At 42.5% G+C, this 13,774-nt stretch overlaps 1 protein-coding gene across 1 annotated transcript in view; it reads right to left on the bottom strand.

The window, feature by feature from the left end:
- Positions 1 to 2,640, bottom strand: part of ddx10 (DEAD (Asp-Glu-Ala-Asp) box polypeptide 10) — a 250,565-nt gene extending 247,925 nt beyond the window's left edge. The window contains exon 1 of the mRNA XM_073043661.1: positions 2,435 to 2,640. Within this exon, the coding sequence (XP_072899762.1) occupies positions 2,435 to 2,611 (177 nt within the window). The 5' untranslated portion in view covers positions 2,612 to 2,640. The remainder of the gene's footprint in view (positions 1 to 2,434) is intronic.
- Between the last annotated feature and the right edge of the window lie 11,134 nt (positions 2,641 to 13,774).

The raw sequence follows: 13,774 nt of genomic DNA, 5'->3' as shown, positions 1-13,774 counted from the left end.
CCAGAGATCATGCGAATTTTGTCAGCCCAAAAGAGATTAAACCCTCCAGCTAGAAGGTTCTGAACACAATCAATACCACCAGGTACCATAAAACTGTATTAGTTATCAACAGAGAAACTCATTTAGTATACGCATTTGGTTGATTCACTGTAAATTAACAAAACCAGTACAGGTATCTAGTGTAGACAAAGGACTGCCTTCATACAATGCTATCATTGATGGCATCCTCCTAATCTTCATTTTCATTGTAACATTCATGATTGTCGATAACTTCAAATCCTTTGTAGTTCTGAACTTGTGAAAGTAGCAAAATCATTTCATTTTCACTCCTGGCCGTTTGCAGCATCTCCAAGTCTGAATGCTTGAAATCACAGTGAGCAAAACAATTCTGAACTGTCTTACTGCTTAGGCCTCTCCAAATACCAGTGACAAAAGTCACTGCATTTTGAACACAAGTGCACACTACTGATGCTATTTAAAAACTGTTCACACTAAGCATAACCACTCAAGTGCATGTATCTGATTCTAGTCAGAAGCTGTTCACGAACACTCTCCTGCTCCAATTAAGCTGAACAGTCTCCCTGCATCTCACCTACCGACAGAACCGGTCTACCGATGATGCCGTAGCCACAGCACTCACTCACCTGGCGAAGAGGGATGCATACGTTAGAATGCTGTTCCCAGACTACAGTTCAGCATTCAACACCATAATTCCATCCAGACTTGACAGGAAGCTCAGAGTCTTCAGCCTTCACCCCACCTTATGCAGCTGGATCCTAAACTTCCTATCCGATCACCGACAGGTGGTAAGGACGGGCTCCCTCACCTCTGCCCCTCAACACAGGTGCCCCCAGGTTCTGTTGAGCCTTTTTCTCTACTCCCTTTACACCCACGACTGTACTGCTACACACTGCTCCAATCTACTGATCAAATGACACAACTTTGATCGGCCTTATTTCTAGCAGTGATGAGACAGCCTACAGAGGAGAAAAGAGCTGGTTGTGGATTACAGGAGGAACAGAGTCAGGCTCAGCCTGATCAACATCAGTGGCTCTGCAGTTGAGAGGGCGAGTAGTTTCAAGTTCCTCGGTATACACATCACCGATGATCTCACTTGGACTGTACACACCAGCTTTGTGGCAAAAAAAGCACAACAGCGTCTTTTCCACCTCAGGCGGCTAGATAAGTTCAGTATAGGCTTCCAAATCCTCAAGACCTTCTATAGGAGCACCATTGAGAGCACACTGACTGTATCACTGCCTGGTACGGGAACTGCACCAAACTTGATTGCTGGACACTGCAGAGTGTGGTACAGACAGCCCAGTGCATCTGTGGATGTGAACTTCCCTCCATTGAGGACATTTACAGGATCAGGACTTGAAGGAAGGCTTGGAAAATCATCAGGGACGCCAGTCAGCCCAACCTTAAACCGTTTCAGCTGCTTCCGTCTGGCAAATTGTACCACAGCATAAAAGCCAGGACCAGAGGCTACAGGACAGCTTCTTTCTACAAGCCACTAGACTTTTAAATTCACGTCTGTACATTGCAGGACCATAACACAAAGATTTTAACTCCCTTGCATTATGGAATGGATGTAAGATTTAAATAAATTCTAAATAATCAAAAGGAATCTCAGCTATTTTCTCAATTGATTTTTGCTCTTTAAAAGTTGTACCAAATAAGTTGCTGCCCCGATTAACCAGAATCCACTGCATATTCTTCATGAAACAGTTTAAAAGAGTTTAAAACAATTTACCTATTAATTTTCAAACAAAACCACCAGGTTCAAGATAAGCAAGCTATATTAAGTTGTCATATTTCACAAATATCTTGTTAAACACATAACCTAGCATCTAAAAACTCATACACAAATATCGTCAAATAATTATCCGTTGCCATCAATAAACCGTTTGCTAGCTCTTACTTTATCGCTTCTCTCCACCTTTTTTTTTAAATCATATCTCCCCTCTATCTTTCAGTTCAGATGCAGGGTCTCGACCCAAAACGTCGTTTGTCCATTTCCCTCCACAGATGCTGCCTGACCCGCAGAGTTCCTCAATCACAACAATTACACGAGTTCCTCCAGCATCTTGTGTCTCTCTGTGGAAAACAACCCGTCTAAACCAAGGTTCTGCAAGGTGTCAATAATTTTTGACTATACTTTTTACATATTTTAACCGCATGACAACATATTGTATCTTCCTATGACTATTCCAACCAATAATCATTGGGTCATTCATACCAATCACTGGTGCTTCGCAAAATGCTGCGGCCTAATCTAGTTCCATGGATACCGGGACTGAACTGCGCTCCACACGATGCTGGGATATTAGTCCAGCAACACCCTTCACTACAAAGCAGCCGCACTGGGGGGACAAAGTCGGGCCTGCTCGGGTCCCGTGCCGAGCTGAGGCACTCACTCCACCGTTCCTACCTGCGAATAGCGACGAACCAAATTGGCGATCTGCTCCCTCTCCAACAGCCACTCGGGCTTTCGTTTCACCCTCCACAGCTTCTTCTTGGCCTTTCTCTTTTGATATTTCTGTTTCCATTTTTCATAGTTATTAATAATATCGCTGCGAGTAGCAGCCGGGTCCCCGGCGAAGCCCATGCCTGAAAATAACGTGGAAAAGATCAACTTTCCGTCGCTCAGTAATGACGCCAGCGGCCGGAGCTTGTCGCGTATTAATGACGACAGGGTGTGCGGAAGGCAGGTGGCGGTCGGTGAACCCGGGAAAAGTTTCAGCCTCCTGGAGACAACTGGACCGCAGGTGCTCGAGCAACCCAGCAAACAGTAAACTGGACGGACCTTTATATCTCGACTCCTGCACCAACAACGGCGGGATTAATTGTGGACTTCGGGAAAGGGAACACACCCCAGTCCTCATCGAGTGGAAAGGGTGAACTGCAGTATCACGTTCCTGGGTGCCAACATCTCTGAAGGTGGATTCTGAGTTCAAGATATTAATGCAATCATAATGAAGGCACGACAGCGGCTAAATTTCATTCGCAGTTTGAGGAGATTTGGTATGTCATCAAAGCCACAGGTAAAGTTCTACAGATGTTCCGTGGAGAGCATTCTAACGGGACCTCTGCACCAGGATTGTAAAAAGCTGCAAACTCAGCCAGCTCCATCATGGGCACTAGCCTCCTCAGCATCGAGGACATCTTCAAAAGGGCGGCATCCATCATTAAGGACCCCCTTCCCAGGACATTCTCTCTTTTCATTGCTACCATCAAGGAGAAGCCTGAAGATACATTCAGCTTTTTAGGAACAGTTTCTTCCCCTCCATCATCAGATTTCTTAATGGACAATGTACCCAAGAACACTATCTCACATTTTCTGCTCTCTTTTTGCACAACTTATTTTTTTTATATATCCTCTTTATTGTAATTTATATTTGATCATGTTTTGTAATGTACTGCTGCTACAACTTTCATGACATTTGCCAGTGATATTAAATCTGTTCTGATTCTTATCCCTACAATTTGTCCACTCTAGGTGAAGTGTCTCAAGTTGAAATATACACTCCCCATTTCACTCCACAGATGCTGCCTGACCTGTTGAGTTCCTCCAGCATCCTGTGTGTTCCTATAGCTAATGTTTAACACAGTAAACTCTTAATCTGACAGATTTGAGACTTTAATGCTGCTGGACTCATCAATTTTTCAGAACCAAAAAAAAAGAAAGTAAAACTGCAGATACTGAAAATCAAAAACATAAACAGAAAATGCTGGAAAAACTTAGCAGTTCATACAGCATTTGTTCAGTTCATCAGTTGTCATGAAGTGTCTTCCAATGGAAACATTAACTGTTTCTCCCTCCAGAGATGCTACTTAATGATCTTGAGATCTTCCAGCATTTTCTGATTTTCTACGTTATTGAATGCTATACGAGGGGTGATTGATAAGTTCATGGCCTAAGGTAGAAGGAGTCAATTTTAGAAAACCTAGCACATTTATTTTTCCTATATTTACACACTTAGTCCAGCAGTCATGGAGCATACGGATCCCTTCTTTGTAGGAAGTCAGTGTCTTGGACCTCCAGAAAGTGTCCACAGCGGGGGTGATTGATAAGTTCGTGGCCTAAGGTAGAATGAGATGAGTTATTAACTTCAAACTTTCTGAATAATCACTCAAAGAGTTGAACTGCATGTGCATGTAACGAGAGCAGTATAACTCATCATCTACCTTGGCCACGAACTTATCAATCACCTCTCGTACCTATATTTCAAAACGTCTTTAATTTGCCCTGATACATCAGAGTAATAAATGCATCAGTAAATCCAGTAAGATTGAAGACAGTGTTGGAATAGCAACCCCACCCCAGCAGTAAAAGGAAACACAGAAATGGTGACTTTGATGATTCAAAGGAAACATGAGAATCAAGGCCCCACTATTTAAAAGGGTGCAGAGGAACTCGAGTTCCTGTTCATTAAAGTGAGCATCTAAATCAAAGCTCCAGTGATTCTAAAGGAAGCAAGGAAATGGGCCAGGAGAGATCAAGTGAACCCAGGAACAGGGTCAGGAGAGTTAAAGTGAACCCAGTGACAGGGTCAGGGGTTAAAGTGAAGCCAGGAACAGGGTCAGGAGAGATCAAGTGAACCCAGGAACAGGGTCAAGGGTTAAAGTGAAGCCAGGAACAGGGTCAGGAGAGATCAAGTGAACCCAGGAACAGAGCCAGGAGTTAAAATGAACCCAGGAACAGGGTCAGGGGTTAAAGTGAACCCAGGAACAGGGTCAGGGGTTAAAATGAACCCAGGAACAGGGTCAGGAGAGTTAAAGTGAAGCCAAGAACAGGGTCAGGAGAGTTAAAGTGAACCCAGGAACAGGGTCAGGGGTTAAAGTGAAGCCAGGAACAGGGTCAGGAGAGTTAAGGTGAACCCAGGGACAGGGTCAGGAGAGATCAAGTGAACCCAGGAACAGGGTCAGGGGTTAAAGTGAAGCCAGGAACAGGGTCAGGAGAGATCAAGTGAACCCAGGAACAGAGCCAGGAGTTAAAATGAACCTAGGAACAGGATCAGGGGTTAAAGTGAACCCAGGAACAGGGTCAGGGGTTAAAATGAACCCAGGAACAGGGTCAGGAGAGTTAAAGTGAACCCAGTGACAGGGTCAGGGGTTAAAGTGTGGTGAACTACATATACCTGTCTGGACACGCCCCCCCTGCTGACTGCTCCTGTGGCTCCTCCCACGGACCTCGGTATCAAGGCGATTGGAGACACCGCCCCGGCCTCAGTCTCCAGGATGTAGTGTGGTGGTCAATTGCTGCTTGTTCTTTCTTCCAGCCAATAAAAGCCTATATCTCGCCTCACGTCTCCAAGAGTTATTGATGGTGCATCATAAAGTGAACCCAGGAACAGGGTCAGGGGTTAAAGTGAACCCAGGAACAGGGTCAGAGGTTAAAATGAACCCAGGAACAGGGTCAGGAGAGTTAAAGTGAACCCAGTGACAGGGTCAGGGATTAAAGTGAACCCAGGAACAGGGTCAGGGGTTAAAGTGAACCCAGGGACAGGGTCAGGAGAGTTAAGGTGAACCCAGGGACAGGGTCAGGAGAGTTAAAGTGAACCCAGGAACAGTGTCAGGGGTTAAAGTGAAGCAGGAACAGGGTCAGGGGTCAAAGTGAAGCCAGGAACAGGGCCCCAGTGAGTGAAAAGAACAGGGGAATTGCAATCCGTAAATGAAAACAAGTGGGTTAGTTAGGCCCTATCCAATGTCAGGATTGAATTCAGTTCTCTGTTCCTCTGAGCCAGCTGCACCACTGAAACTTTCAAACTTCAAAAGGAAAATAAAATGTTTCACAGTCAAGCTTTAATAAAATTTGACACAAGAAGATTAGCGTTATTTTGTCACGTGTTCATCAAAACATTGAAACACACAGCAACATTGTGTCAACGACCAGCAAGCCCACAAGCGGCGCCATGCTACCAGCACAGACATCGTATGCCCACAACTTACTGACCTGTAGTCATTGCAATGTGCAGGTAACTGGAACACCCAGAGGACATCCATGCAGACATGATAGAGTGGAAAGGACTAAAAGGGGGGGGGGGGGTGGCATTGCTAGTCAGGGAAAATGTCATAGCGTTGCTCAGTCAGAACACACTGGATACCTCATCAAGTGAGGCTTTATTGCTAGAACTGAGGAATAAGAAAGGTATGACCATGTTAATGGGATTTTATTATCAACCACCCAACAGTCAATGGGATTTAGAGGAGCAAATTTGTAGAGAGATCACAGACTGTTGCAAGAAACATTAGGTTGTGAAAGTAGGTGGTTTTAAATGTCAACATATTGACTGGGATTCCCATACTAGAAAAGGACTGGGAAGGAAAGAGTTTGTCAAATGTGTACAGGAAAGTTCCCTTAATCAGTACATAAAGGTCCCATCTAGAGAGGATGTGATACTAGATGTCCCTTTAGGGAATGAAATAGGGCAGGAGACAGAAGTTTGTGTAGGGGAACGTTTTGCATCTAGTGATCATATACCATTACTTTGAAGGTAATTCGGGAAAAGGATAGATCTGGTCCATGAGGTGGGATTATAAATTGGAGGAAGGCCAATTTTGATGGTATCAGAAAGTGTGGACTGGGACAGGTTGTTTCTGGCAAAGTGGGGGGCCTTCAAAAGTGAAATTTTGAGAGTACAGAGCTTGCCTGTGTCTGTCAGAATGAAAGGCAGGAATAACAGGTTAAAGCATCCTTGGTTTTTGAGAGATATTGAGAGCATGGTTCAGAAAAAGATAAATCCCCAGGACCTTACACAGGTTCCCTTGAACACTGTGGAAGGCTAGTGTGGAAATTGCAGGGACCCTAGCAGAGATATTTAAAACATCCTTAGCCACAGGTGAGGTACCAAAGGATTGGAGGACAGCTAACGCTGCTCTGTTATTTAGGAAAGGCACTAAGAACAGGCCAGGAAATTATAGGCCAGTGAGCCTGACATCAGTTGTGGGAAAGTTATTGGAATGTATTCTAAGGGACCGAGTACATAAGTATTTAGATAGACAGGGACAGATTAGGGATAGTCAACATGGCTTTATGCATGGTAATTCATAGCTAACCAATCTTAAAGAGCTTTCAAGGAAGTTATGAGAAAAGTTAATGTAGGCAAGACTGTGGATGTTATCTACATGGGTTTCAGCAAAGCATTTGACAAGGTCCCATATGGGAGGTTGGTCAAGAAGGTTCATGATGAGGAAGTAAATTGGATTAGACATTGACTTTGTGGGAAAAGCCAGAGAGTGGTAATAGATGGTTGCCTCTCTAACTGGAGGCCTGTACTAATGGTGTGTTGCAGGGATTGGTGCTGAATACGTTGTTGTATGTGATCTATATCAAAGACCTAGATGATAATGTGGTAAACTGGATCAGCAAATTAGAGGTTGGCAGAGGCTAAGGATGTAGTGGAGATAAAGGCCCTCTCAATATTTAATGTTTTTACATAGGCACCTAAAATGCCACAACATTGAAGTGTCTGGTTCCACATGGATACAAACAAGCCTTTTTTTGTCCTATGAATCTCTGTGAAAGCACTGGTGCACAACATATGGCCCATAAGTCAAATCATATCTGGCCTGTTGGGTGTTTTTATCAGAACCATCTCAAAATCCCTAACTACAATTCAAAAGGCAACAACTGTCATCAAAATATTAAATAATTTCCTTGGAGCAGTAAGCTATCAGCAATCACTGTTCTGCTTACGGCTTCTCAGGAGCAAATTGGAGGTTGGCAATAAATTGTTTATCCAGCAACTTTTACATCCCAAGAATGGAGTATGTAAAAATCAGGTCTACATTTACAAAGACCAGAGCTGGTTAAAACTTAGACCCAAAAGATTGCTTTAAAAAATATCTAAATTAACAAACACTTACCAAGGTCCCCCATCTCTAAAGGAATGTGGTCACTTGTAATGAGATAGTTATAATAATAGATCTTTTGATTAAGGAAATTGTGACACACCATGGTAGAATTCCAGATACATTTTGATGGCAAACATCACAGATCCAAAACCAGTGTCCTCCCATGAATTAATAGCTGTTACAATGATATGATAGTGGAATTGTCTAGAGTGGACTGGGCAAATGTGCTAAGGGATATGTCAGTGGATGACCAGATAATTAAGCAGTTAATTCATGTTACTTAACAGAAGTTTATGCTAATTTGTAATTTGAATTTCCATGATAAAGGTAAAATATCTCTGGTTAACAATGATGACCAAGAAAAATATTAAATTGTAAACTTGATCTTGGTAAAGCCTGCAGGTTTTTCAGGAACCAGTAGCAAGAGACTAAAGGAGGGAGAAATTTGATTTTCAAAAAAACCTGCAAATATTAAGAAAATGAACAAAGACCTGCAGATGTATAAAAAGAACAGGGTTAGAGCTGTTAGAGCTAAAGGGGGACTTAATAAAGAGAAGCAGGGAAAATTTCAGGTAAATTAAACTAATGGTTTACATTAATGTTCAAAATGGCAGATATGATAGATATCAGAAAGAAAACAGATGGTCCAGTTTCAATAATACAAGAGCTTGCAACAATCTCAGACTTTGAAGACAAGGTATTGTAAAAACTAATAGATCTAAATACAAATAAATTGGCAGAAATGATGTTTGCATCCTAGCATTTCAAAGGAGGTAGCTGCAGAGATATTTTGGCTGAGAATTTTCAAATATGGAGTCTAAAGTCAGGAAAGAAATATTTAGACATTTCAAAAAGTTCAATACAATCAAACCAAGTCAAATTATTTTATGAGAGATAAATCATGTTGGCACTTTTTCCAGATGTCTTCAAAAAGCAAAGTTGATCAAGATCAGAATCAGGATAAGTCATTGCTGACTTAGACATAGTGAAATTTGGTGTTTTGCAGCAGCAGTGCAGCCCAAAGACATGAGTTGCTATAAAAGTGGGAACCTATAGATGCAGCACATTTAGTTTCCAAGGGGCATTTGACAAGGCACTATATAAGTGGTTGATGCACAAGACTAAAGGAAATGGGTTTGGATTAAGTATCTAGCAAGTAACTAGACTGGTAGCACTTAGGTTCTCTGATGAAGATCACCTGACAAGACAAGGTCTCCAATACAGAAGTCCTCTCTCGAGCCGGAATGCCAGCAGTTTCAATCTTGGTGATGTCAGCCCAACTGTGCTGGGCAGGACATGTTGTCAGAATGCCTGACAGAAGACTGCCCAAGGACATCTTGTACGGCCAACTGTCCAGTGGTACCCGAAAACGAGAAGGCCAGTGACTACTGTATAAGGATGTTCTGCACAGGAGCCTCAAGGAAGCTGACATTGCCCCATCGACATGGGAGGATCTGGCTCAAGATCGCTCACAGTGGAGGGATGCCATCAGAAAAGGTGTGGACACTGCTGAGAACAAGCTCAACGAGGCAACAGAGGAAAGGCACAGGAAACTCCACAACAGAGCTTCTGCCCCTGCTGCCCCTCCAGGCCTCACCTGCCAAGTACGTGGCAAGCAGTGCCTGTCAAGGATTGGCCTGTACAGCCACTTCAGGACACGCATATCAAACCCCACTGACTGAAAGGAACCATCATCATCCTAGGGGATGGATAGCCAGAGAGAGAGAGAGAGTGAGACTGGTATCTTGGAGAAGACAGAGAATTGGAATAAATGTGTCTAGTGAAGTTCCCTTAAAATAAGTTCTTGGCCTCAGTTAGTTGCTATTTTTATTAATTATCTGGAGGAGGGGAAAGTGTGTAAGGTATTCTGATTTGTGAGTGACACTAAAGAGACCAAAACTCTGCACAGTCCTCCAGATAAAACAGAGCATGTTGTAATAAGAATATTTATACCCTTCAGGAGGATATAGATGATTGAGTGAATAGGAGAAAATTTGGCAAATGGAGCTTAATGTGTAAAAGTGTGAGGTTGTGCATTTCCATTAATTAAAGGAATCAAAGGCAGACAATTATCCAACTGGGGAAAAATGTAAATGTGAAAAGTTCAGAGGGATCTAGATGATGTTATGTATAAATCGTAAACAGCACAATGGATTGTATAACAAGTGTTTAGGAAGGTAAATGCTACATTCATTATTAGGATTGGGGTTTAAAGATCATGGAGTATTGTTACAATTGTGCAGGTCACTGTGGAGGCCACACCTGGAGGACTGTGCAGAGTTTTGGTCTCTTAATTAATTAATGTGTTTGTTTGTTAATTGAGATTCAGCACAAAATAGGCTCCTCCAGCCCTTCGAGCCATGCCGTCCAGCAACCCCTGATTTAACCCTAGCCTAACCACGGAATAATTTACAATGATCAGTTAACCTACTAACTGGTATGACTTTGTCAATGGGTGGAAACTGGGACACCCACAGGAAACCCATGTATTCCATGGGGAAGATGTATACACTCCTTAGAGATGACATTGGAATTGAACTGCAAACTCCAATGCCCCGAACTGTAATAACTGCAGTGCTACCACGGCTTTGTAAACAGTCCAAACGAGAGTCACTAGGCAAACTCCTGGCTGAGACAATTTCCTATCATGAGCACCTTGAGAAGGCGGATGTGTATTGTTCAGAGTTCAGGAGGATAAGAGCTGATCTTACTATATCAAGGTAGATGTTGGGATCTTTCCACTGGTATCAGAGTCACAAGGTAAAGAGCTTATTTAAAATTGAGTTGCATAGGAACTTCTTGTGGCAAATTCCTGGAATTCTGTATGCTGCAGAGTTGTGAAGGCTGAATCTTTGTAAGTATCAAAAGAGGAGGTAGACATATTTTTGAATGATAAGGCAATCAATGGCTATGGGCACCTGGCACAGAAGTTGAGTTTAGACCTGGAGCTGATCAGCCAAAATCATTTTGAAAGGCAGAGCAAACCTCGGGGCAAACTCTTGGTCACATTTCAGACTTCTACTCATACTTTCTTGTGTAAATCACAAAGAGGAAGGAAACAAAGGGCAGATTAAAGAACACGATGGGGCTGAATTGTGATTATTTCAACACTAGGACTATTATGGGTAAAGACAACACACTTAAAGCTTGGATCAGTATGTGGAATTGTAACGTTGTTACCATTACAGATACCTGTTTGTGTGAGGGACCTGGCAGCTCAGTGTTCCTGGATTTCATTGTTTTGGACCTGATAGAAAGGGGGTAAAAGAGGTGGATGGATTCCATTACTGATAAAGGGGAATGCCACAACAACAATCAGAGAGGACATACTGAAGTGTGACTACAAAAAAGCAATTTGGGTGGAGCTCCAAAATGAGAAAGGTGCAATGACATTGGTGGGATTATACTATAGGACCCCCAGTAACCATCAAAAAGTGGAGGAACAGATATGTGAACAGATTATGGAAAGGTGCAGAAACAATAGGTTTATCTTAGCCGGGGTCTTGACTTCACCAGTATTGATTGGAACTTTCTTTATAAAACAGGCTTGGATGGAATGGGATTTGTTCAGTGCATTCAACAGGGGTCCTTGAAACACTGTGTGGAGGATGCATCATATTGGACCTAATTTTGGGAAATGAGCCAGTCAGGGTGACAGTAGAGTGGGTAAACTTTTTGAGAATAGTGATCTCAACTCATTATGCTTTAAGATAGTTATGAGTGAGATGACATCAGATCTTGCAGTAAGGTACTAAGTGGGGGAGGGCAAATTATGAATGGATAAGACAGAAGCTAAAGGATATTGAGTGGCAGCAGCTACTTTCAGAAAAGTCCATGTCTGACATGTGGGAATTGGTTAAAGACCAGCTGATCAGAGTTCAGGATTGGCATGTTCCAATTACGAGTAAGGACAGGAATGGTAAGGTAAGGGAAACTTGGATGACCCGAGAGGTCCTAAATTTAGTCAGGAAGAAAAAGGAAATATACAAAATATTTAGGAAGCTAAAATCAGAGTGGGTCCTTGTAGAATATAAAGCTAGCAGGAAAGTACACAAGTAGATAATTAGGAAGGCCAAAAGGCAGTCATAAAATGTTCTCGGTGAGCAGGTTCAAGGAGAATCACAAGGAATTTTACACTTACATTAAGAAAAAGGATAACTAAGAAGAAGGTAGATCCACTCAAGGATAAAGGAGGGAATATGTGCTTAGAGTGAGAGCTCATGGGTGAGGTACTAAATTAATGCTTTCTTTTAGTGTTTAACAAGGAGAGGGATTTGGTGGGTAGTGAAGGCAGAGTGGGGCATACTATGTGCTGGGAAACTTTGAGATTAAGAAGAAGATAGTGCTTAGTCTTCTGGAAAACACTAAAATGGATAAGTCCCCAATGGCATATATCCAAGAAACTGGAAGAAAACAAGTGAGGAGATTGCTGGGGCTTTGACAAAGATCTTTGTACCTTCGCTAGCAACAGGTGAGACCCCAGAGGACTGGACAGCAGCAAATATGGTGGCTTTGTTCATGAAAGGAAATAGGAATAATCCAGTTAACTATCAGCCAGTGAGCCTCACGTCAGGGGTAAGGAAACTGCTGCAGAGGATACTGAAGGATGAGATTTATGTGCATTTGGAAGAGGGTGGCCTGTTTAGAGACAAACAACATTGCTTTGTGTGGGGCAGGTCATGCCTAACGATCTTCATTTGAATTTTGAGGAAGTAACCTAGGTGCTAATGAGGGTAGGGCAGTGGATGTTATCTGTATCAACTTTTGTAAGGTATTTGATAAGGACCCTCATAGTAGGTTGATTCCAAAGATAAAGACGCATGGAACACAGGTTAAATTGCAAGTTTTGATTTAGAACTGGCTTGCCAATGGAAGACAGGGATGTGTGTGTGTGTGTGTGTGTGTGTGTGTGTGTGTGTGTGTGTGTGTGTGTGTGTGTGTGTGTGTGTGTGTGTGTGTGTGTGTGTGTGTGTGTGTGTGTGTGTGTGTGTGTGTGTCTGTGTGTGTGTGTGTGTGTGTGTGAGTGTGTGTGTGAGAGAGAGAGAGACTATCAAAGGATACAGCAGGATATACAGTTTGTAGATCAATTACTGAGAAATGGAAGATGGAATTTATTCAAGGCAAGTGTGAGGTATTGCACCTTGGGAAGTCAAATAGAAGGAGAAAGTATACAATTAAAGACCACTCTCTACATTTTGAAGAAGCTGAAAAGAGCTGGACTTTGGACATCTATACTCATGTCATTCTACAGATGAGCAGTAGAGAGCACCCCAACAAGCTGCATCACTGCTTGGTATGGAAACTACACTGTGGCCTTCAAGAAGGTTCAAGACTGCCCAACGCATCACTGGTACCAGTCTAGCCGGCATCAAGGACATATATACAGAAAGGTGCTGGAAAAGGGCCAGTAACATCATGAAGGATCCCACACTCCCAGCTCATGGACTGTCTGTCCTGCTCCCATCAGGAATGATATTACGTAGCATCTATGCCAGGATCACCAAACTCAAAATCAGTTACTTACCCCAAGCAGTGAGGCTGATCAGCACCTCCACCCACTAACTCCATCACTATTTTATTATTTCCTGTCAGTTACCTTTTGTACAGCCTAGCATCACTTTATGGTCAATTTATGTATAAAAGCTATCTTATCAAACAACATAGAACAATACAGCACAGTACAGGCCCTTCGGCCCACAATGTTGTGCCGACCCTTAAACCCTGCTTCCCATATAACACTCTTCCTCCATATACCTGTTTTATGTATTTATATTTATTGTGTTTTTTATTATTATTGTTTTCTTTATCTTCTGTGTTTTTTTTGTGCTGCGTCTGATCTAGAGTGACAATTCTTCTGTTCTCCTTACTCCTGTGTATAGGAAATAACATTAACAAATCTTGAATCTTATAGCTT

Source organism: Hemitrygon akajei, chromosome 4 (genome assembly GCF_048418815.1).
Source record: "Hemitrygon akajei chromosome 4, sHemAka1.3, whole genome shotgun sequence".
Taxonomy (NCBI): Eukaryota; Metazoa; Chordata; class Chondrichthyes; order Myliobatiformes; family Dasyatidae; genus Hemitrygon; species Hemitrygon akajei.
The sequence above is the reverse complement of the archived record's forward strand: the minus strand, read 5'-3'. Positions and strand labels throughout refer to the sequence as shown.